General features: G+C 42.8%; 2 protein-coding genes and 2 long non-coding RNA genes across 7 annotated transcripts; 1 reads left to right on the forward strand and 3 right to left on the reverse strand.

Moving 5' to 3' along the window:
* Positions 1-9,369: 9,369 nt before the first annotated feature.
* On the reverse strand, positions 9,370-11,061 carry LOC103629365 (uncharacterized). The gene is made up of 2 exons (XR_554332.4): positions 10,415-11,061; positions 9,370-9,627 (listed from the first exon to the last, which is right to left on the reverse strand). It is a non-coding gene; the product is annotated as an uncharacterized lncRNA (long non-coding RNA).
* Positions 9,968-16,085, forward strand: LOC103629364 (Membrane protein of ER body-like protein). Of its 2 annotated transcripts, XM_008650504.4 has the most exons (11): positions 9,993-10,529; positions 11,288-11,446; positions 11,813-12,397; positions 12,975-13,127; positions 13,446-13,655; positions 14,114-14,242; positions 14,377-14,505; positions 14,586-14,684; positions 14,856-15,089; positions 15,183-15,244; positions 15,325-16,085. In XM_008650504.4, exons 1-11 carry the CDS (start codon positions 10,241-10,243, stop codon positions 15,781-15,783), a joined length of 2,508 nt encoding a protein of 835 aa, XP_008648726.1. In that variant the 5' UTR covers positions 9,993-10,240; the 3' UTR covers positions 15,784-16,085. The 2 variants fall into 2 exon arrangements, with proteins under 2 accessions (XP_008648727.1, XP_008648726.1); XM_008650505.4 differs by lacking the exon at positions 11,288-11,446 and having other exon boundaries at positions 9,968-10,529.
* Positions 11,469-11,873, reverse strand: LOC118472190 (uncharacterized). The gene is made up of 3 exons (XR_004850175.1): positions 11,787-11,873; positions 11,624-11,699; positions 11,469-11,533 (listed from the first exon to the last, which is right to left on the reverse strand). It is a non-coding gene; the product is annotated as an uncharacterized lncRNA (long non-coding RNA).
* LOC100281416 (methyltransferase) lies at positions 15,994-19,711 on the reverse strand. Of its 3 annotated transcripts, none has more exons than XM_008649576.4 (7): positions 19,506-19,711; positions 19,277-19,342; positions 17,906-18,570; positions 17,607-17,817; positions 17,218-17,515; positions 16,665-17,132; positions 15,994-16,493 (listed from the first exon to the last, which is right to left on the reverse strand). In XM_008649576.4, exons 3-7 carry the CDS (start codon positions 18,563-18,565, stop codon positions 16,268-16,270), a joined length of 1,863 nt encoding a protein of 620 aa, XP_008647798.1. In that variant the 5' UTR covers positions 18,566-18,570; positions 19,277-19,342; positions 19,506-19,711; the 3' UTR covers positions 15,994-16,267. The 3 variants fall into 3 exon arrangements, with proteins under 3 accessions (XP_008647798.1, XP_008647799.1, NP_001147806.1); NM_001154334.1 differs by having other exon boundaries at positions 16,019-16,493; positions 19,277-19,351; positions 19,506-19,640; XM_008649577.4 differs by lacking the exon at positions 19,277-19,342 and having other exon boundaries at positions 19,506-19,644.
* Positions 19,712-20,357: the final 646 nt, after the last annotated feature.

A 20,357-nucleotide genomic window follows, 5' to 3' on the forward strand; every position in this document is an offset into this window, starting at 1 on the left:
GTTTTCATTTTTCTCTACTTCCTGAGCATAAGCATTTTTAACTTTAACATGCTTTTTGTTTTCCTTAATAAGGAATTCCTCTTGGCTATCCAAGAGTTCATTCTTCTCATGAATGGCACCTATCAATTCATTCAATTTTTCTTTTTGTTGCATGTTTAAGTTGGCAAAAAGAGCAAGCAAATCATCCTCATCTTCACTAGAACTACCCTCATCACTAGATGTTGTATATTTAGTGGAGGCTCTAGATTTTACCTTCTTTTTGCCGTCCTTTGCCATGAGGCACTTGTGCCCGACGTTGGGGAAGAGGAGGCCTTTGTTGACGGCGATGTTGGCAGCGTCCTCATCGGAGGAGGAATCGGTCATGCTTTCGCCGGAGTCCCATTCCCGACACACGTGGTTATCGCCGCCCTTCTTCTTGTAGTACTTCTTCTTTTCCTTCCTCCTTCCCCTCTTGTCGTCGCCCCTGTCACTATCACTAGACATAGGATATTTAGCAATGAAATGACCGGGCTTACCACACTTGTAGCACACTTTCTTGGAGTGGGGTTTATAATCCTTCCCCCTCCTTTGCTTGAGGATTTGGCGGAAGCTCTTGATGATGAGCGCCACTTCCTCGTTGTCGAGCTTGGAGGCGTCGATGGGGAGCCTACTTGATGTAGACTCTTCTTTCTTTTCTTCCATCCCTTTGAATGCGACGGGTTGTACCTCTGGTGTGGAGGTACCGCCTTGCTCGATGATTTGTTTGGAGCCTTTGATCATCAACTCAAAGCTCACAAACTTTCCTATCACTTCCTCGGGAGACATTAGCTTATATCTAGGATCACCACATATTAATTGAACTTGTGTAGGATTGCGAAAAACAAGTGATCTTAGAATAACCTTGACCATTTCATGGTCATCCCATTTTGTGCTCCCGAGGTTGCGTACTTGGTTGACCAAGGTCTTGAGCCGGTTGTACATCGCTTGTGGCTCTTCTCCTTGGTTGAGGATAAATCGACCGAGCTCCCCCTCGATCGTCTCCCACTTGGTGATCTTGGTCACCTCATCTCCCTCATGCGCGGTCTTGAGTACGTCCCAAATCTCCTTGGCACTTTTCAACCCTTGCACCTTGTTATACTCCTCTCGACAAAGAGAGGCGAGGAGTATAGTAGTGGCTTGGGAGTTGAAGTGTCGGATTTGGGCGACTTCGTCCGAGTCGTAGCCTTCATCCCCTACGGATGGTACCTGCGCCCCAAACTCAACAATGTCCCAAATGCTAGCGTGGAGTGAGGTTAGATGATGCCTCATTTTATCACTCCATATACAATAATCTTCACCGTCAAAAACCGGCGGTTTGCCTAATGGGACGGAAAGTAAGGGAGTGTGTTTAGAAATGCGGGGATAGCGTAGGGGGATCTTACTAAACTTCTTGCGCTCATGGCGCTTAGAAGTGACGGACGGCGCATCGGAGCCGGAAGTAGATGGTGACGAAGAGTCGGTCTCGTAGTAGACCACCTTCTTCATCTTCTTTTTCTTGTCGCCGCTCCGATGCGACTTGGCATGTGAAGGGGATCCCTTCATTTTGTTGCTAGACTCCCCCGATGGAGCCTCCCGCGGCTTGTGTCCGTTTCCATTTCCCTCTTGGCGGATCCTCCCGACATCACTTCGAGTGGTTAGACTCTAATGAAGTACCAGGCTCCGATACCAATTGAAAGTCGCCTAGAGGGGGTGAATAGGCGGAAACTGAAATTTACAACTTTAAACACAACTACAAGCCGGGGTTAGCGTTAGAAATAAAACCGAGTCCGAAAGAGAGGGGAAAACAAATCAACCAAAGAAATAGAGCGGATGACATGGTGATTTGTTTTACCGAGGTTCGGTTCCAATGAACCTAGTCCCCGTTGAGGTGATCACAAAGACCGGGTCTCTTTCAACCCTTTCCCTCTCTCAAACGGTCACCTAGACCGAGTGAGCTTTCTCCTTAATCAAATGGGTCACTTAGACCCCTACAAGGACCACCACAACTTGGTGTCTCTTGCTTTGATTACAAGTGCTTTGAAGAACAAGAAATAGGAAGAAGAAAGCGATCCAAGAACAAGAGCTCAAAGAACACGAGCAAAACACTCTCTCTAGTCACTATTTGTTTGGAGTGGATTTGGGAGGAGAGGCTTTGATTCTATTGAATTGTGTCTTGTATTGATTGCACTAGCTCTTGTATTGAATGAGATGTCTGAAAAACTTGGATGCTTGAAGTGGTGGTGGTTGGGGGGTATTTATAGCCCCAACCACCAAACCAACCATTGGGGAGGCTGTCTGTCGATGGGCGCACCGGACAGTCCGGTGCGCCAGCCACGTCACCCAACCGTTAGGGTTCTGACGGTTTTGACCGTTGGAGCTCTCACATCTTTGGGCATCGGACAGTCCGGTGCCGCACCGGAAAGTCACTATTCACTGTCTGGTGCACCTTCTGGCGCTGCTCTGACTCTGCATGAACTATCCGCGCATTGTTCACATTTGCAGGCGACCGTTGGAGTTGACCGTTGCACTCGAGAGTCGTTGCTCCGCTGGCACACCGGACAGTCCGGTGGCCCACTAGACAGTCCAGTGAATTATAGCGGAGCGGCTCTCCAGAAACCCGAAGGTGAAGAGTTTGAGTCGATCGCCCCTGGTGCACCGGACACTGTCCGGTGGCACACCGGACAGTCCGGTGCGCTAGACCAGGGTTCTCTTCGGTTTCTTTTGCTCCTTTGTTTTGAACCCTAACTTGGATCTTTTTATTGGTTTGTGTTGAACATTTAGCACCTGTAGAATATACAATCTAGAGCAAACTAGTTAGTCCAATTATTTGTGTTGGGCATTTCAACCACCAAAATCATTTAGGAAAAGATTTGACCCTATTTCCCTTTTAGGTATCCGTCGGGTATAGTAGCTTGGTGCATTCTCCCTAAATGAAGTCTAATGCAGTTCTGAGCGTCACACATCACCATGATCACCGGAGGCACATAATGTTGTTGCACAGTGCAGTCGTGCAGATATAGCCCTAGATGTGTGTTGCTATTTTTTGGTAATAAACTTCCAACTCGCCATGATCGGAGAGTAGCTAGCACAATCGGCTGGTGTATTAACACTCTCCTAGCTTGAGTACTTGTACTAGCTAGCACTAGTGCTACGTACTGACACTTTACCAAACGTACTGGCATTAGTACTAGAACCAGATCAGAAGCATCAGCAGGCATTAGGATGAGCTATCGAGGATGGACGGCTAGCTAGTGTGTGTAGGTCGAAATCTAAAATCACTATTTTTGGATATCCGTCGGGTACCCGCGGGTAAGAAATTAAATAAATACCCGACCCGATTTAATTACGGGTCGGGTTCGGGTAAGACCCGTAGATCAAATTTCGTGCCCGAACCCGTACCCGACGGGTCAGATATCCGAATCCACGGGTAAAATTGCCATCCCTACCTACGAGCCATATGACGTTACCGGACCCCAACCTGAGCGGAGTGAGGGACCAAGGTCGTATGCTAGCTTGAAGACTTGGTTTCACCTGCCAGGGGTCTAGATGTCAGACGGAGAGGTCCGAGACTCTTGTGCGGAGGTCCGAACGACACACGTAGAGGTTCGGGACCCATCCATGGGGTCCAGACTGCATACGCGGGAGTCCAGGACCCACCCATGGGGGTTCAGACGATACACGTGGTGGTCTAGGACCTGCCCATAGGGGCTCGGAAGGCATACGCGGGGGTCTAGTCCCCGCCCATGGTGGTCCGGATCTGTTGGTGTAGTTCCTAAGCATTTCCCCTTTCAAAACACGTCACAACACTGGATCTACTCTTAAGCCAGGAGCAGGTCTCGAGGTCAGCAATCCTGCCAAACGGGTCCAATCCTGCGGGCCTGGCTGCTCAGTTCCTTAGTGCGCGGTTAGAGCTCACCACACATGTATCTGTCTTGACGTAGTAGGAGAGGATACCCTAGTTATGGGGCACTGACACTATGATTATCTATAGGGCATATTTCTAACTGTTTTTACTGGTGGTTTATAAAGGGTAGAGATAAAAAGAAGAGCGGAGCAATACAAATGAGGCAGAAAAAAGGGATCATACACATGCATTTTGGATCATCCATATAATCTGATGGTGTGATGCATACAAGGGCATACATAAAGGTGATCTAGCGACTAACAGACTTGAACGGTTACCATAACCAAATAGATAGGGAGAGCTCGAAATCGTGATTATCGTTAGTTAGTGCATGTTTGGAAAGGCTCCCAAATCGGTAGGGGTGGAAACGAGCCGAGCTCGGCTCGGGTCACTGCGGCTCAGTCATGTAACGAGCTGAGCTTGGATCGGCTCACTCCTCTGGCAAGTCTGAAAAGTTGGTTCAGCTCGCCGATCCAATGAGTCTTTAAACTCGCCCTCCAATTATAGTATAAAATCTCAAAAATAATTTAAATAACATATTTTAAATTAGTAAAATAAATATATTGCTAATATAATAAAGAAAATAGATTACTTTTATATAGTAATCTCAAATAACATAAATTAATTGTCTATTTAGTACTAACATTATATGCTAATTAGGATTTTTTTTAAGAAATTGTTGTTGAGTCGAGCCACAACGAGCCGAACCAAGCTGACTCGTTCTTTTCACGAGCCACAAAAACAAGCTCGACCTAGGCTCGTTCTAAGCATGGAGACGGTCCGAGCTAAGCCCGAGCCAGATTTTTTCAGCCCTACAAACCGACTCTCGCTCCTGCAGGAGCTCTACCAAATGGTCTAAAAAAAGAGCTCTCAACAAAAAGCACTGAGGAGCTAGAGCTATTTTTATAGAGAGAAAGCAGAGTAAGAAAAAATTGCTCTTAGCGGCTCTCCCACTCCCCCATCTTATCCTTCTCTCGTGCTAAGAGGACCCGTTTTGTCAAATGATTTATTAAAAAACACTACCTCATATAGAGGAGTTGTTCTTAAGAGAAATAAGAGCCGAGATCATTTTTAAAGGAGCTGGATCGGTGCCAAAATAGGCCATTAATACTGTAATCTTATTTATCTTTAGGGTATTACGTATATTACGGATCAAACCTATACAGAATTGTCATCGTGCTATTACCTGGATGCACCTAGGTTCAACATATATTATTCAGTGTGTGATCCTGCTCTATCTGTTACGTTTTTTTATCTTTTAAGTACCTTCGATACTAGTGTCAAACCACGACCACAAACTCTCATTTATATTAGTAGAATCGTGAAAAGATTTGGCCATGTGCAAGTGTCCCCAATGTATATATGAAATACATATGCAGCATAGAAACCATTATATACCATGTATGCATCTTTTGATCTCGTCTTGTGTAAATCTAATTAGTTAATGGCGGTCTTCTTACAAAAGCTTCTCTAGTACATACTACGTGTCGATGTTGGCGCTACGTACTATAGCTCATTAGTTAAGGCGTTTGGGGTTGTTAGATTAACCTATTATCTCCTCCTATTGTACCTCTCTAATTAGGGCATGTATAACCCTAAGGGCAGTACAACCTAATAAAGACTCACTTTTCTAAGTAGCAGAGGGCATGTATATTAGATAGTTGCTTCCTTTATTTACCACAAACAATGAGGCAGAACATATGTAAAAAAACACATAAGGAGAAAAAAAATTATAGATAAATGAGACAATTATTGTTGTGTAGCTTGACTCGACTAATAGTTCGTCAACGTTTATATACATGTAGTATTATACTGTAGATGATTGGAGGTTGGATCAGCACTTACTGATTGCAGTCCTGCTATCCCTTTCTCTCTATCACTGTGAATGAATGCAATTTATTTCTAGGTACATTTAGATCTAATTTTGCCGAGCGTACCCTTTGCCGAGTGTTTGACACTCGGCAAACGTGTCTTTGCCGAGTGTGGTCTTGTGCCGAGTGTCTAGCACTCGGTAAAGAGGCTCGTTGCCGAGAGCCTAACTTTACCGAGTGTGGCGCTCGGCAAAGCCTGCTTTGTCGAGTGCCCGACAAAAGGCACTCGGCAAAGAGACTGGCACTCGGCAAAGCCTCGGATTCCGGTAGTGATCATACTGCTTAATGAATAGCAACGAGTGGTTAGCAGATGGCGTGCCACCCATTATTGGCCGGTACCAGCTGCATAAAACAAGTCCACACTCCACACACTCAGGGTCTGCTTGGAGTTTGGATTTTTGAAATGCCATAGTTTATAATTGCAATTGACATAAATAATTATTCGTTTTAGAGAATCAGCAGATTCATACAATAGTTAAATATATGTTTTACATGTGTCTAGATTTATCATCATCCATTTGATATATATATATATATATATATATATATATATATATATATATATATAAATTAAGAGCAAAAAACGACTACTATTTTAGGATAGAGAGAGTAGACATTACTTTACCATAGTAAAGTCACGGTATTGATTAAAACTGAGATCTATTTGGTTCCATTTGAAAACCAAAGTATGATTAGAGAGAACCCAATAAAATTGAGGTCTTGAGTGGAGTTTCCAAAAATACCACAATTTTGGGTAGACCATGATATTTAAAACTGCAATTCAACACCTATTTAGAGACAATGTTTTGGTTGCAGCGCAGAAGGGAAGGAAAAAGGGCGAGGTTGTAGCCGCGCGCCAGCGAAAAACTTTGGGCTAGACCAAAGTTTGTTAGACCGTGTCCAACATTTTATCCATATGGTCACCCAAAACACTGTTTTACACTTTAGATTGCATTACTCATATAGTTGAGTTTGGATATAGGGATATGAATGGGTAAGCTGCTGGAGATAGTCTTAGAATCCAAATAACATGGTATTGGTGAAACTGTGACTTAAAATACAGAGTTTTTCTAGATGTACTGAGACACATTTTCATCTAAAATACCACGATACGCTCAAATATTACAATATTGTTTTAAGATTAGAAAAATATTGTATTGCTAAACAAGCCCTCATGTTAGGTTTATATCATCTTCTAGTACCGCTGCATGTGGTTGACGACAGAACTCACCCCACTCATATGAGGGGTCACATGTGAACCAGGAGAGCAGGAACAAATATTTCTCTCTCTCTCTCCATACATTATGATAACTTTATTTATTCAAGAATTTTAAGGTGAGAGATGTGACAGATTGATTTTATATAACTTCATTCGAGAGTTTTAAGATGCATGATTGCGACATCTTTTATTCTTGAATTTCATCTATATCTATCCCCGTCCTCGGACAATGAAATTAATTAAAAGGAAGAAGATTCAAATTTACGTGAAAGCGATGGCCGGCGGATATGAATCCAAGACAGCCATCTGATATGAATTCAAGACAGATGTACGGTCAATATGTATAAAATTTATAACACGGAATTAATTGTTACTGATCGAAATGGCCAGCTAAAGTTTGTTTTAATTAGTTGATCGAAATGGCCATTTGATTGTACTATATATTAGATAGGTCGATGCTTTCTGTATATATATCCAACGACGAGTTGTTGGTAACGTGCACGCCACTATGATACGATGACGATCGGCCAGATCATCATGTCATTGTCGTTGAAAACACAAAGTCTAATCAGGTTGATGGAACACAGATCATGTACACACATAGATTTTGTTAATTTATACCATGAAATATGCGTGCATTGTATTTAATGTTTTCCTTTAGAAAAAAGAAGTCACCATATGTACATAAGAATATATATATAATCAGGGGCGAAGACAAGGGGGGCCGGCAGAGGCCATGGCCCCTCCCAAGGCTGTGACACATACAAGAGAATATATATATAGTTGAATTTGTGTGTAAATATATATACTATAAATTTTATATAGCGTAATTAATCAAAGGTTTAATATAGTGGTTAGTAATACATGATCCATAACTCTAGCGTAGTATGTCAACCAAAGTCTAAAGGAGACAAAAAAAGATAAAATATTGGTTAAATGATCAATCAATGCATTAAACATCAAACCTAATTTGCCTACAGACGCTGATATCTGAACCTCACCCTTTATATTTCATCGTATTGTCTGGCTAGGCAGCTGCCGATTGCCACTGACCACTTGACTTGCCTCTACCATAACCCCACAACCAAAGTCCAACACGCGAAGCAGCAGAATGAGCGGCAACAACGTATATACATACTATATTAGATCTTGTGGATAATAAAATTTACAGATTTCAACTAAATTTGTCACCTGATAACATTATACAATATTTTTACTATACAATATTCTTATCATATAGTATTGATGAATTGGCCCAACCCCCCTTATATAACAATCCTGGCTCCGCCCCTGTATATAATAACCATGCATGGATTCATACTACATGTGTACGGTATGCTAGCTAACTAGCTCCAGCTAATCTAGCTAGCTCATAGAGTCTTGGAGTTTATGTGCAGCCCACTGCTATTAGTGAGCAGCCTATTTTATCTCTCTCCACTTCTCTTTCTTCCATATTCCATATCGCCGTAAATTTAATGTGACATCTCTTGCAATCTATGAGCTTATTAATTATACCTGCTCTAAACGGGAGGAGTAAGGTAGGGTCTTTTGAGGGGTCTTTAGGGAAGGATAACTAAAAATGTACAAGAGATGGTCTACATTTTATGATATATGGGTTTGGGTTGTATCATGTAATCTCTTATTGCATCTTATAATTGAAAAACGGTCTAAAGGCTTAGGGCATGTACAACCCTCATTTAATATAAGATCTCTTATGGTATCTCTAGATAAGGGGTTAATTAAAAATACAAGAGACTTGCCCTTCGGATTAAAGTCGATTATTTGAACTGCTGCAGCTGTAATCTATAGAGACAAAAACACTATAGAAGTAGCAGAAGCCGGCACGGATTAAAGCCAAGCGAACAAGCTCATACTAATTTCTATTGTTTCTACAATATTTTTGTATCTATAGATTGCAGATATAGCAGTACAAATAGCCGGCTTTAATTTGAAGCGAACAGCCTCCATAAAAATCATGGATGGGAGCTAAGGGTCAATCCACAATCCTATATTATACACCCTCCTAAAATATAGTTATTTTTCATCCTCTTTTAACCGTCCACATTCATCTGAATGCTAATGATATAGATACAAACTATATTTATAGATTAATAAATTAATATTTGTTTAGTTTAAAACGAATTATTTTTTGGGATGGAGGAATATAATAATGTGTCGTTGCCCGCGGTCGTCGTTTTTAATGACATTAATTATATTAATCAACTAAATCAAACAAACTTTAGCTAGCCACCTGGATCAGTAACAATTAATTTCTTATCATATATTCTCTCCACTTTTATTTATTTATCGCGTTTTAGTTTAAAATTAAATTAGTTGGCTCAAATATTTAAGAAAGGAGGTAGTATAGTGTAATGTGATGAAACTCAAGAACGAAAGATGTCACATCTCTCAGCTTAGAATTCTTGAATAAAAAAGTTATCATGTCACATTTGCTGCGTACAGCTGTAGTACGTACGTGAAGAACATGTGAATTGAGATAGGAAAATATCTCGTCAACGTCGTTATGCTTGTTCGCTTGGCTTCTATTATATTACTCCAAAACGAACTACTTGTTCATGCAGCTGGTACCGGCAATAATAGGTGGCTTGCCATCTGCCAACCACTCGCTGCTGCTGCTGAATACATGAATGGCATATAGGAACAATAAATATGAGATATACTTTTTTATAATATACTTGTTAAGCAATATGATATTAATATTCTTTATCGATCTATTTAGTTAGATATTAGTCATTGCAAGAAGAATGTACCTTGCATTCATGATTCAGGGTGACCGAGAGAGAGGGGTATTACTAGTAGGAATGCAATCAATAAGTGCTGGACTATACAGAACATGTTATATTATACTAATGTTGACGAGTTATTAGTCGAGTCAAGCTATACAAATGCAATTCTCTTATTTATCTATAAAAAAGCCTTTTTCTTTTCTTTTCTTTTCTTATGTTTCTTTAACCTATGGTCTACCTTTTGTTTGGTAAATAGTGCCCACTGATGACTCTGCTCTGCTGCTGAGCTCTTCCTCCTGCCCCTGCCCCTGCCCCTCCCCCCTCCTAGTGCTATGTATAAAGGAAGCAAAGCAATCCATGGAGACCCAACCATCAATCCCATTTCCCTCCCATCTAGGCAGTCAGCAGGCAGTAGGCAGTAGGCTGCATCTCAATCTCCATCTACACGACTGCACTCCTGCTCCTACTCCTACAGGAAACACACAAGAAAAGAAAAGAAAAGATGATGGAGGTGGAGAGGCCGATGTGGGAGCTCAAGGAGGAGGAGGAGGAGCCGCCGCAGCTGCTCATGGAGGCCGAGGAGGATGACTATGAGGAGGAGGAAGACACCTCCGCCCTCCTATACACTAGGGAGAGAGAGAGCATGAGGAAGAAGATGACGACAACGATGGCGGACCTGGACCTGGAGATGGAGTCCTCCGACTCCGACTCCAACGCAGCAGCATCAGCAGCAGTAGAGGAGGAGGCGGCGGCGGCGGCCCAGCAGAGCATCTTCTTGGATCCAACACAAGGTATGGTCTGCTCACTCACAGTACTCTCTATCCATAATCCATCCCTTCATTTGTCCTCTCAGTTGTTACTTGCAGTCTCTGCCCATGTCCTCTCCTCTTGTTTCCTTTCTTTCTGCCCTGACTCCTGTGGGGAATAGGGATCTGGTGCCTATTTCCATCCAATTCCATTCCTGTACTCGTCGTACCTCTGCTGCAGCTGCATTATTGACTCGTTTTCACCACTTTCTGCTGCTTCGGCCTTACAAAGTGAGCAACTAGCTAGCTCCTTGAATTTATCTGATCTGACGATGAGGCAGGCAACCACTACTATTCACTGTCACTATCCCTTGTGGACTTTGTGGCTCCCCATCAAATCGAAGAAAGTACTGCACACGGATTAGATTCTGGACCACGGCCCTTTGGCTTCATCTGTCTCCCCACGTCTGACAACTACTCCTGTCCCTAACCTCCTCATCTCATCATCAGAATTCCTGTCCACACCTTCCATTTCGTCGCATTGCCTTGCCTGCACCTACCTCCTCCTGTGCTTCCAATCCAACGACTAGCCCACATGGCACTTTCGATGTATCTTTTTTTTATATATCATTAAAAAAAGATAGGATTTTTTACCTTGGACCAAAACCTCCTTCCTTCCTTCCTTAGTTATACTAGCTAGCTAGCTAGTTCCAGTGCTACTTAGTTAGTTGCAGATAAATTCTTCTACTCACACTACGTGCGAGGTTAGACAGTAAAGTTACCTTCCCATTTCTTGACTGAAGGTCTATGGAAGTGCCGGCACTGCGATTGGACGCACCAACGCTTGAGTGGTCCATGCACAGCTGAAATAATCCTCCACAGTCAGCAGGGACACTGCAAAATTGCCAGCAACGTCGATTCGTTAGTTCAGCACCAACCATTATATAGTTCACCACACAAAGGTTAGTCTTATCGAATGCTCACACAACATACACACGTACGATGGTCTACCTAGCGATTACCTTCCCAAACTTTCTTTTTTCTTTTTACTGAAAACAACAACAAAAACAGAATAGGTCAACATTCAGTACTTATATATATAGAGATAAGAAAGGCCTCCTCCTCCATCTTCAGCTTACTTCTGCTTCGGCAGTCCAGCTTGATTTCTTTCCATGTCCTGTCATCTTCTTCCAAGCTAGCTAGGTCAGCAGCTTACTGCACAAAAACAGACTCTCTACATCATGCCAAACAAAAGAGTAGATTCAGATGTTTGAGCTACTACTACAAGTGCTGAGTGCTGACATCACCACTATTATTTTCTTTTTCAGCCTCTGACCATGCTACTGGGCTGGGTGCTGAAAACCAAGTTGAGAAACAGGACAATGTCAGCGCTCAACAAACTAACCACAGTTCGAGTAATGGCAACTTGGAAAATGGTTCACACTCTAATGGTGTGCATGAGATCTCCAGCAGCAGTGAAACCGTGACGACCATTGCGGACGGACTCAAACTGATCACAACCATCCGCGAGGGCAGGCAGCACATCTTGCCAAGTTGGAGTGGCTCTCTTGACCACGTTTCTGGTGGCAGCACGAGCACATCTCAGGTTCATGAAATTGAAGTTGAGAAGGAAGTCAGTAAGGGCGACGTCAAAGTTGAAGAGTATGATCTTGAGAAGATTCTGGACGAGCAAGAAACCCATGACCTCTATTGCCCCAACTGCAAATCGTGCATAACTCGAAGGGTCATCCTTAAAAAGAGAAAGAGAACAGTAAGGCAAGAAACAGGCAAGGAACCACCAAAAAGACCACAGCTTGTAGAGCCTCCCGCCAATGCTCCAAGCCAAACAATCAATCAAGACTCGCCGGAAGTATTTAGATGCTTGTCGTGCTTCACTTTCTTCATCCCAACAGGTATGTACTATACCTCTCAACATGCCTCCACGCATTATATTATATGTGCCTTCCTCCTTTTCATCAACTAATACCTGAGTTATTATGAGCATTTAGATTTTTTTTGTCTTTTTCTTCTTAATGCAACCATACACAACTCTCTTGCGAGTTTGAGATAGATTTTTTAGTATTATTCTCCCAGGCAATCATGCTTTCAATTAAGCTTAATTAGCATCAGTACATGAGTACTTATGGCTGTAGATCTACAAATAGTAAATCTGAAATTATTTCTTCTGCAGTTTGAGATATGTAGATCATGGTTAATTAAACATGGGTACCTTAACTGTACAAGAAGCAAGACTGGAAGCCTTGCATGATTTGATCCATACATAAGTAAGTTCCTGGTTAGAACAACGAAATAGATAAAACATATTTAGATATTTGTGCTATGCCACCTCAGTGTTGGCTGTAGTTTCCTAGCTTAGTTTTAGAGAGAAAAAAAGAATAATCATAACTCCATGTACCTGTGCTTCTCCAGTTATTACTAGTACTAGATATTATTTCTAATGTGCCAGTTTAATATTTATGTTGCCACCAGGTTGCGGGTTTAATATATTCCGCATATTTGAAAGGAGGGATGTAGACCAACAAGTTCAATCTCAGCATTCTTCTGCGTCTGTTGAAAATTGTGGAAGTTGGCTTCTTTCTTGTTTCCGGACAATAGATAGTCCAAAGCCATTACATAATGCAGGTATTGTAATGTATAATGTACTTCAGGGTGTTTTCCTAGTAGCATCACTGTTGTACAACACCCAACTTGATTTGCACTATAAGGGCTAGTTTGACAACTCCATTTTCTCAAGGGATTCCCATTTTTCCAAGAGAAAAGCAACTAATTTCCCTTAAGAAAATGGAAATCCCTTGGAAAAATGAGGTTGCCAAACTAGCCCTAAGTGTTCTTTTTTTTGTAATCAACGCCCAGCTTGACATTGGAGTAACTTTTTGTTGAGCACTGTAGTCTGAAGGGTAGTAATACAGACTAAGGTTCTGATCAACAAGTATGTTGCAGATTCATTGGAGGAACCTCTAGTAAGTGATTCGCAGAGGACTGACAATATAACTTCAGTTGAAGAGAACACACCATTGCATAGTGATAACACAATAGGTAAAGCAGAACAATCAAACAAACCATCACCAACTGGATCCCAAACCACAGCTGCGACGTATGAAGTAAAGGAGTCCTTCAGTCAATTCCATGCATCATCTAAAGACGTGACAGGTTTGTTTCTCTATAGAACATGCCATCATGTGCACCCAGCTATGGGATAATGATATTTTTTGGTTCACAAAACACAATTTTATTGGTATGTCAGATAATCTATAGCTGCCTAGAGGCTGTGCCAGTAAAGCTACCATGTTGTTTTGTCGTTTGAAATTTCTACTTGCAAAATGTGGAGTAATTCTAAATGTTTTTCGTTAATAACAAAACCAATAATGCTGTAATGCTGCCGAAATGCTAAGATATTACCATGTTACACGGAGAAAGGAGCTTAATACTTGTGCAGTAACACTCTTTTCGTTTTCCATTAGGAAATAACCAGAGATTGAGTTAGGAAATTTAACCTCACTAACTACCCATGTTGGTTACAGTTTGTTCAGAACTAGTTTAATATATGCTAGTGTGTCAATGTGATGAAAAGGAGTAACGAAAAGTATAAATATAAACCTCTTATGCAGGATCCACGCAAAAAGAGGCAGGACATGTGGTAACTGTGCAGCGAAACGGAGCACGCCAAGAGCAAATTCCTCTCTCACGGCCTGCTGTTGATACTAAAACTGATACCAGTCATCTAGGCCACAAAGAAGGTATTATTGATTAGTTAGACACAATTGTAAGGAAGTCAGACTCATTAACGTACCCACATTACTTGCAGCACCACAATTAGTTTAAGACACCTGTGATGAAAATGGGTAACAAGAAGTATAAACCTCTTATGCAGAATTCACGCAAACAGAAGCAGGACATGTGGTAACTGTGCAGCGAAATGGAGCACGCCAAGAGCAAATTCCTCTCTCGCAGCCTTCTGGTGATACTGCGAATGATTCAATGCACCTTGGCCACAAACAAGGTAGATCTGTTAATTTGTATAAACTATATCAACAGAATATGCATGCTTGCATTGGTAAGATTTTTATTTTCTTGTTACAGATATTCTGGAAGATATAATGGCGCCCTCTGATAACAGCACATTTTTCAGCCCATCGTTTGTTAAACCAGTACTTACAATCCCAATAAAAGTTTTGCCTGGTATGGTGTATTTGCTTGTCATAGGAGTATCTCGTTCACAGTATTTCAAGGCTCATTTTACATGTGGTGTTCATATGCTCAGAATTAATTAACCTACATTTGGCTCTAACAGTATCGTGCCACAGTATTTGAGATTATTTTGTATACATAGTAAATGACGATGGCCTGCAGGGGAGGACAACCAGACGGTTGAGAAACCAACTTCAGTTATTCGTCAGCCAGCTGAGCCAGAAGCTCCACCTCATAGAGTATTGGCAGTCCCTGAGGCCGAGGCACTAGTTCCTGCACCATCAGCTGAGAGGGATGAATGGGATATCCTGAAAGCCGTAGTGTATGGTGGCCTTGTTGAATCAATCACGAGCCTCTCAGTTGTATCAGCAGCTGCAGCAAGTGGTGCCAAGACTTGTAAGTTTCTTTCTTGGTTCTTCCATTAATGGATGCCATCACCCAGATCCCCATGGTGTTTGTTAATGCTATTATTATGTCGTCCGTTTGCAGTGGATATATTCATCCTGGGCATAGCAAACCTTATTGGTGGTCTTCCTGTACTTTACCACAATGTAACATACTGCTTCTTGCCTCTCAATCTCGAGTCTCTGCGATGACACACATCTGACAAGATCTCCCTTGTCACAAACAGATTGCTGATCTACGAAACACAGGAGATATAGCTGAAAGCAGTGAGCAAGTGGGGCATTACTGGCTAGAGCTGGGAAGGCGATCCAAGTACCAGTTGCACATGGTGATAGCCATACTGTCATACATCCTCTTCGGGCTGCTGCCACCAGTCATCTACGGACTGTCATTCAGGACGAGCGACAACAGAGAGAACAAAGTGCTGGTGGTCGCTGCTGCATCTCTCCTGTGCATTGCGCTGCTCGCAATCGGGAAGGCACATGTTAAGAGGCATAGGACATACCTCACAACCCTCCTCTACTACCTGTCCATTGGATTCAGCAGCTCCGGACTGTCGTACGTCGCAGGCGTCCTCCTCGCGAAGGTCCTAGCACACTTCGGTATCATTGATCAGGGTGGTGCATCAGCTCCTGCTCCTCCAGGTCTCTCATTCCCTGAAGCAGCCGCCTGGGCTTCCTACTGAGACTGGAGCCCTCATTTAGTAGTTTTGATGGTTAAATGGATTATCTCAGCACACATCTGCATGGAGACACTATCTGCAATTCACACAGTTTTTATCACAGCCCTTGGCTCTCAGAATTCGTCTCTCTTTTTTCACAGCACTTGGCCATAGTATAATCTTCAGAATTCGTCTGTACCACAACCTTGTCATCGTATTTTTGACAGGAACATGTTGTCAATTACAATCTCCTTTTTTCACACCAAGCATCATGTTATTAGATTGCAATATCACACCAAATATATGAGTGAACATCTTATACACCATTGCAATGTGTCACATACGCTACGTGGCTAATGATGTTTGATACCAATTCCAGCTACATGGTTCACATGCCTCCTATATACAGATATCCTGAAGTTAGGATAAAAAAATGGCAATGAAGACAGAACTGACAGGCAAGTCATGCCTACATTTTCGCAGACGAAAAACAGTAACAAGGCGACGATTATTGTTTTTGCACGAGCTTCCCGGTCCAGTAAGTCTTGACAGCCACTAGGATCTTGTCAGTGTTGAATGGACCGGACTCATGGTCCATGATTTGGCTCTTCCACCTCATGCCTCCAGTGATAGCTTGTACCTTCACCAACACCTCTACGTTGTCCCTGATGATCACAGTCCCCTCAGGCCTTAGAATTCGGTCCATCTCCAGTAGGATGTACGTTATGTCACACCTGCGACCACTCCATAGTTAGTATCTACTTGCTTAAGCTGTGGGCATTTTAAAACCTTGTTACCAAATAAGGCCGCCCACAAAAGGAAGACATCATACAAAAAACCATACGACTTAGTGAACGGTAAAGAAAATTTCTAGAGCAGAATTAAACAGCAAAGGCATTCTTTACCTGTCCTGGTAACTGCTGAAAACTTTATCAGCATGGATGAGGTCGTAGGTCCTCGGGTACGTTGAGAAAGCCTCACACCAATCATGGTACGTGCCAATAAACCCTCGTTCGTAAATAACACCCAGGGTGTCATGGGCCAAGCCTGAAGGCACAACATTCATCACCCAAAGAGGGTACTTCATCAATGCAGCTGCAAAGCCACCTATCCCCGCATTCATGTCCATCACATTCCTGTATCGTCTTTTGCCCAGTGGTGGAATCAATTTCTTGTAGTGATCCACTCTCTCTGACCACACCTTGTTATCCTCTTGGAACTTCTCAGGGGTGAGGCCTGGAACTGAACCGCGGATTACTCTTGGGGGGACAGCAAATGCTCTTTTGGGCCATGTCTCAAGGACTCCGCCAGCAACTTCATCTTCACTCTTCACATCTGGGAGAGGAGATATGCAAGTGTCCATTTTCTTGTACCTAAATTGTTCAAATCAGGGTGAGCTGCTGCAATCAAATTGAGAAAACATTTCACGAAAAGAGAGTAAAGCAGCAGAAATCTTACCAAGCAGAATCCACATCATTGCTCTTACAAATCTGCGGAGCATCATAAACCTTCCTACTGTCAACACATTCTACGTGGTTGATAGATTTCTGCCATATAGCAAGATCACCTTTCTCTACGACCTTCTTCCAGCAGAGCCGTTTCGCCAAGTCCTCAATCTCATCTTGCTCTTGCTTCAGGTCTCCTTCTGTCCTCTCCCAGCCCTGGTAGTGCCTCTTCCAATGGATTGGAGGCCCAGAGAGGATCCAGTAGCCCCCAGGCCTAAGAACCCTGTCTACTTCAATTAGATAGACACCATCTGTTTGGACCAATCAAGTGGAATTATCTTAGTCAGTTTGTGTTTGATGTCATGTAACTGTAAGCAGTAACAAATAAGGAAACAAGTTTACCAAGCTTATTCCATGGGATCAAACATCTCGAGCAGTGTGCCATGTCAAATGCTCTAGCCGGATATGGGATTCTCTCAGTCCCCATCACTCCAATCATGGCTGGTACCCCCCGCTCTAATGCAAACTGTACCTGTGCCTCATGTGAATCCCTTGGCGCAAAAGACATGGTGATGATGTTCCTATTCATAAGATAAGCACCCCAGCTTGCAACCTGCACACACAAGCAAAGATACTATCATCCACAAATTTTGAGAAGGAATCACAGACAGTATCATAGAAACATTGGTCCGGTCACTCACTCCACATCCAGTATCAAGCGCAGTTCGGATGTTGCCTTCATTTAATGGTACAAGGGCATTTATGTCATCAATATAAGCATCGGCACCATGTGGGAACATAGTGCCACCTCCAGGGAATCTAAGCAGGTCTCCCTCGACATGAATCCAGTTCTGAACAGCCTTCTCAATACTGAGCTCCCGATGAGGAATGTTATTGAACCAAGCATAGTCGCGACTTTTTGGCCACTGGAAGGGGTTGCTATAGTTTGGAGGCGCAGGGATCAAGCACCGGAGCATGTCTTCTTTCTTTGGGCAGTGCCGCTCCCTGTACTGCATCATTTTCTTTGGGAACTTCCTAGCTTTCCTTGGATCTTGGCAAGGGGTATACTCACTGTACTTGAGCTGGCAAGGTGGGAATTTCTCCACAGCAAGCGCCGATTCATTGAAGCCCACCTGGTGGTGGGCTTGGAAATCCAGGCGAGCACCAGATGATCGCACGGGATCTTTGCACTGGGTTCTGGTACTTATTAAGGGGGAACTAATGCCGTTCGAGGTACCTTGCCAAGCACCAAGAATGTATGCTGTGACACAGAGGCCAATGACACCTATGGTGAGAGTTACGCGCATCCTTTGGAATTCTGGGTGGCGCACCTTGGGGGATCCATCCTGTTCTTTAGCCATTAGAGCTGCAAGAAACTGGAAATGAGTGCATACATACTACAGCACAATACATTTTGTATGACAGGTAAGGAATGAAACGAGGGGGCAATGCCGTGGAGAGCTAAACAGGGTGATTAAGAGATTCATACCGTTATTATAATTTCTACAGTTTTGAGATAAGCAGCTACTATTTATACAAGGAGAAATATGCCATTAAGGAGAAAATTCTGTACTGCACCCTCCAGCCACAAGTAGATGTCGTTTTTCGGAGTGCAAAAAGTAGCTAGTTACAAGACAAAATGTCATCTAACTATGATCGGATGTACTTAGTGCCGTATTTGGAAAACCTAGATTTTTTTAGTGGTATATGGTTCCAGTATCGTGGATTTTTCAGTGGGATGTATTTAATAAATCTGTTTTGTTATATAGAAAGAAATCTAAAACAGGCAACAAAGAACAAAGGTAAGCAGCAGCCAGCAGGCAGCAACAAAGGGAGGGACACAGACGTATAGCTGCTGTCCCCAAAGAAGAAAGTGAACTGCAGAAAGCCGAGAAAAGCCACTGCCGACCCATCGTCCTTGGTAACATAACAAAACAAAGCTGCCTAACAGAGGCAATTCGATGCTTTTGCAAAGCAAGTATACTTGAGTGATGTAACTGACGATGAAAACTATGGATTGAGAAGGGGAGTAAGGAAGTTTGCAATTTTGCAGCAAGGTAACCATAACTAACCAGGCGAGGAAGACGGGAAACCCCTCAGAGATGAAAGAAGATGTGGAACAATCAAAATCTGGCGTTCTGCGGCCCCTAGCAGGGAATAAAACAAATAAACATACATACATACATAATGTAGGGTAACAAGTTGAGATGGATTGTGAGTGTCAGAGTAGTGAGTAGCATGACAGTTGACGAAGATGAAGGAATTAATTAAGGAGAAATCTAAACATGGAATGAAGCTCACTTCGCTTGATTTCCTTGGCCGGCGCGGGGGGTCGGCGGGACTACGGGAGAGAGGAAGGAGAGCCACGAGGGAGAAGATGGATGGAACTGAAAGAGCCTCCGCCGCCGCAGCAGAAGAAGGGAACGCAGGACCCTCTCTCTCTTGAGACGCCTCTCTCTTCCTCTTTATTCTCAGCAACGATATGGATAGGGACGGGAGTATGGGACGGATCCAGGCATCCAGCCCAGCCCGGATTGATGGAGTTCCCTTCGGAATCCAGGCCGGCCTGGCACTGGAAGAGGGCCATCCAGGCCCCCTTCCTCACTGCACGGCCCGTGGATCCATGTGGTGACTCAACGCATTAAAATTTCAACATTTTATTGTGGGCAACGAGTCAACGACTAATATACAAGTAGATATTAGGTGTAAGCGTACAAGCAGATTTTTTTGTCTGTTAGATCTAAATCCAACAGTAGATACAATTGTGGTTTGTTAGGGCTTTGTTATAAAGCTACATCAGGTGGTTGTGAAAGGGTTTAAATGTTAAATATGACATTACCGTTGAATCTAGATCTAACGGAGTAAAATATCTGCTTGCACGCTTCTACCTAATTGAAAGTCGCCTAGAGGGGGGTGGATAGGCGAAACCTGAAAATTAAAACTTTATCCCCCAACTAGATCCCTTGATTAGTGGTTAGAACAAGATATATAATTATCGGAGTATAAAAACTAAGTCCTTGCTTGTAAAGAGTATTGCTTTCAAATAATGCGGAATTGATAAATCAATACTATTAATAAGTCTATGAGAATAAAGCAAGAGGCTTAAGTAAGAAGAGTAATAACACAAGTTTTCTCTTGCAATGAGTTGCTTCA

The sequence above is a fragment of the Zea mays genome, chromosome 6 (genome assembly GCF_902167145.1).
Source record: "Zea mays cultivar B73 chromosome 6, Zm-B73-REFERENCE-NAM-5.0, whole genome shotgun sequence".
NCBI lineage: Eukaryota > Viridiplantae > Streptophyta > Magnoliopsida > Poales > Poaceae > Zea > Zea mays.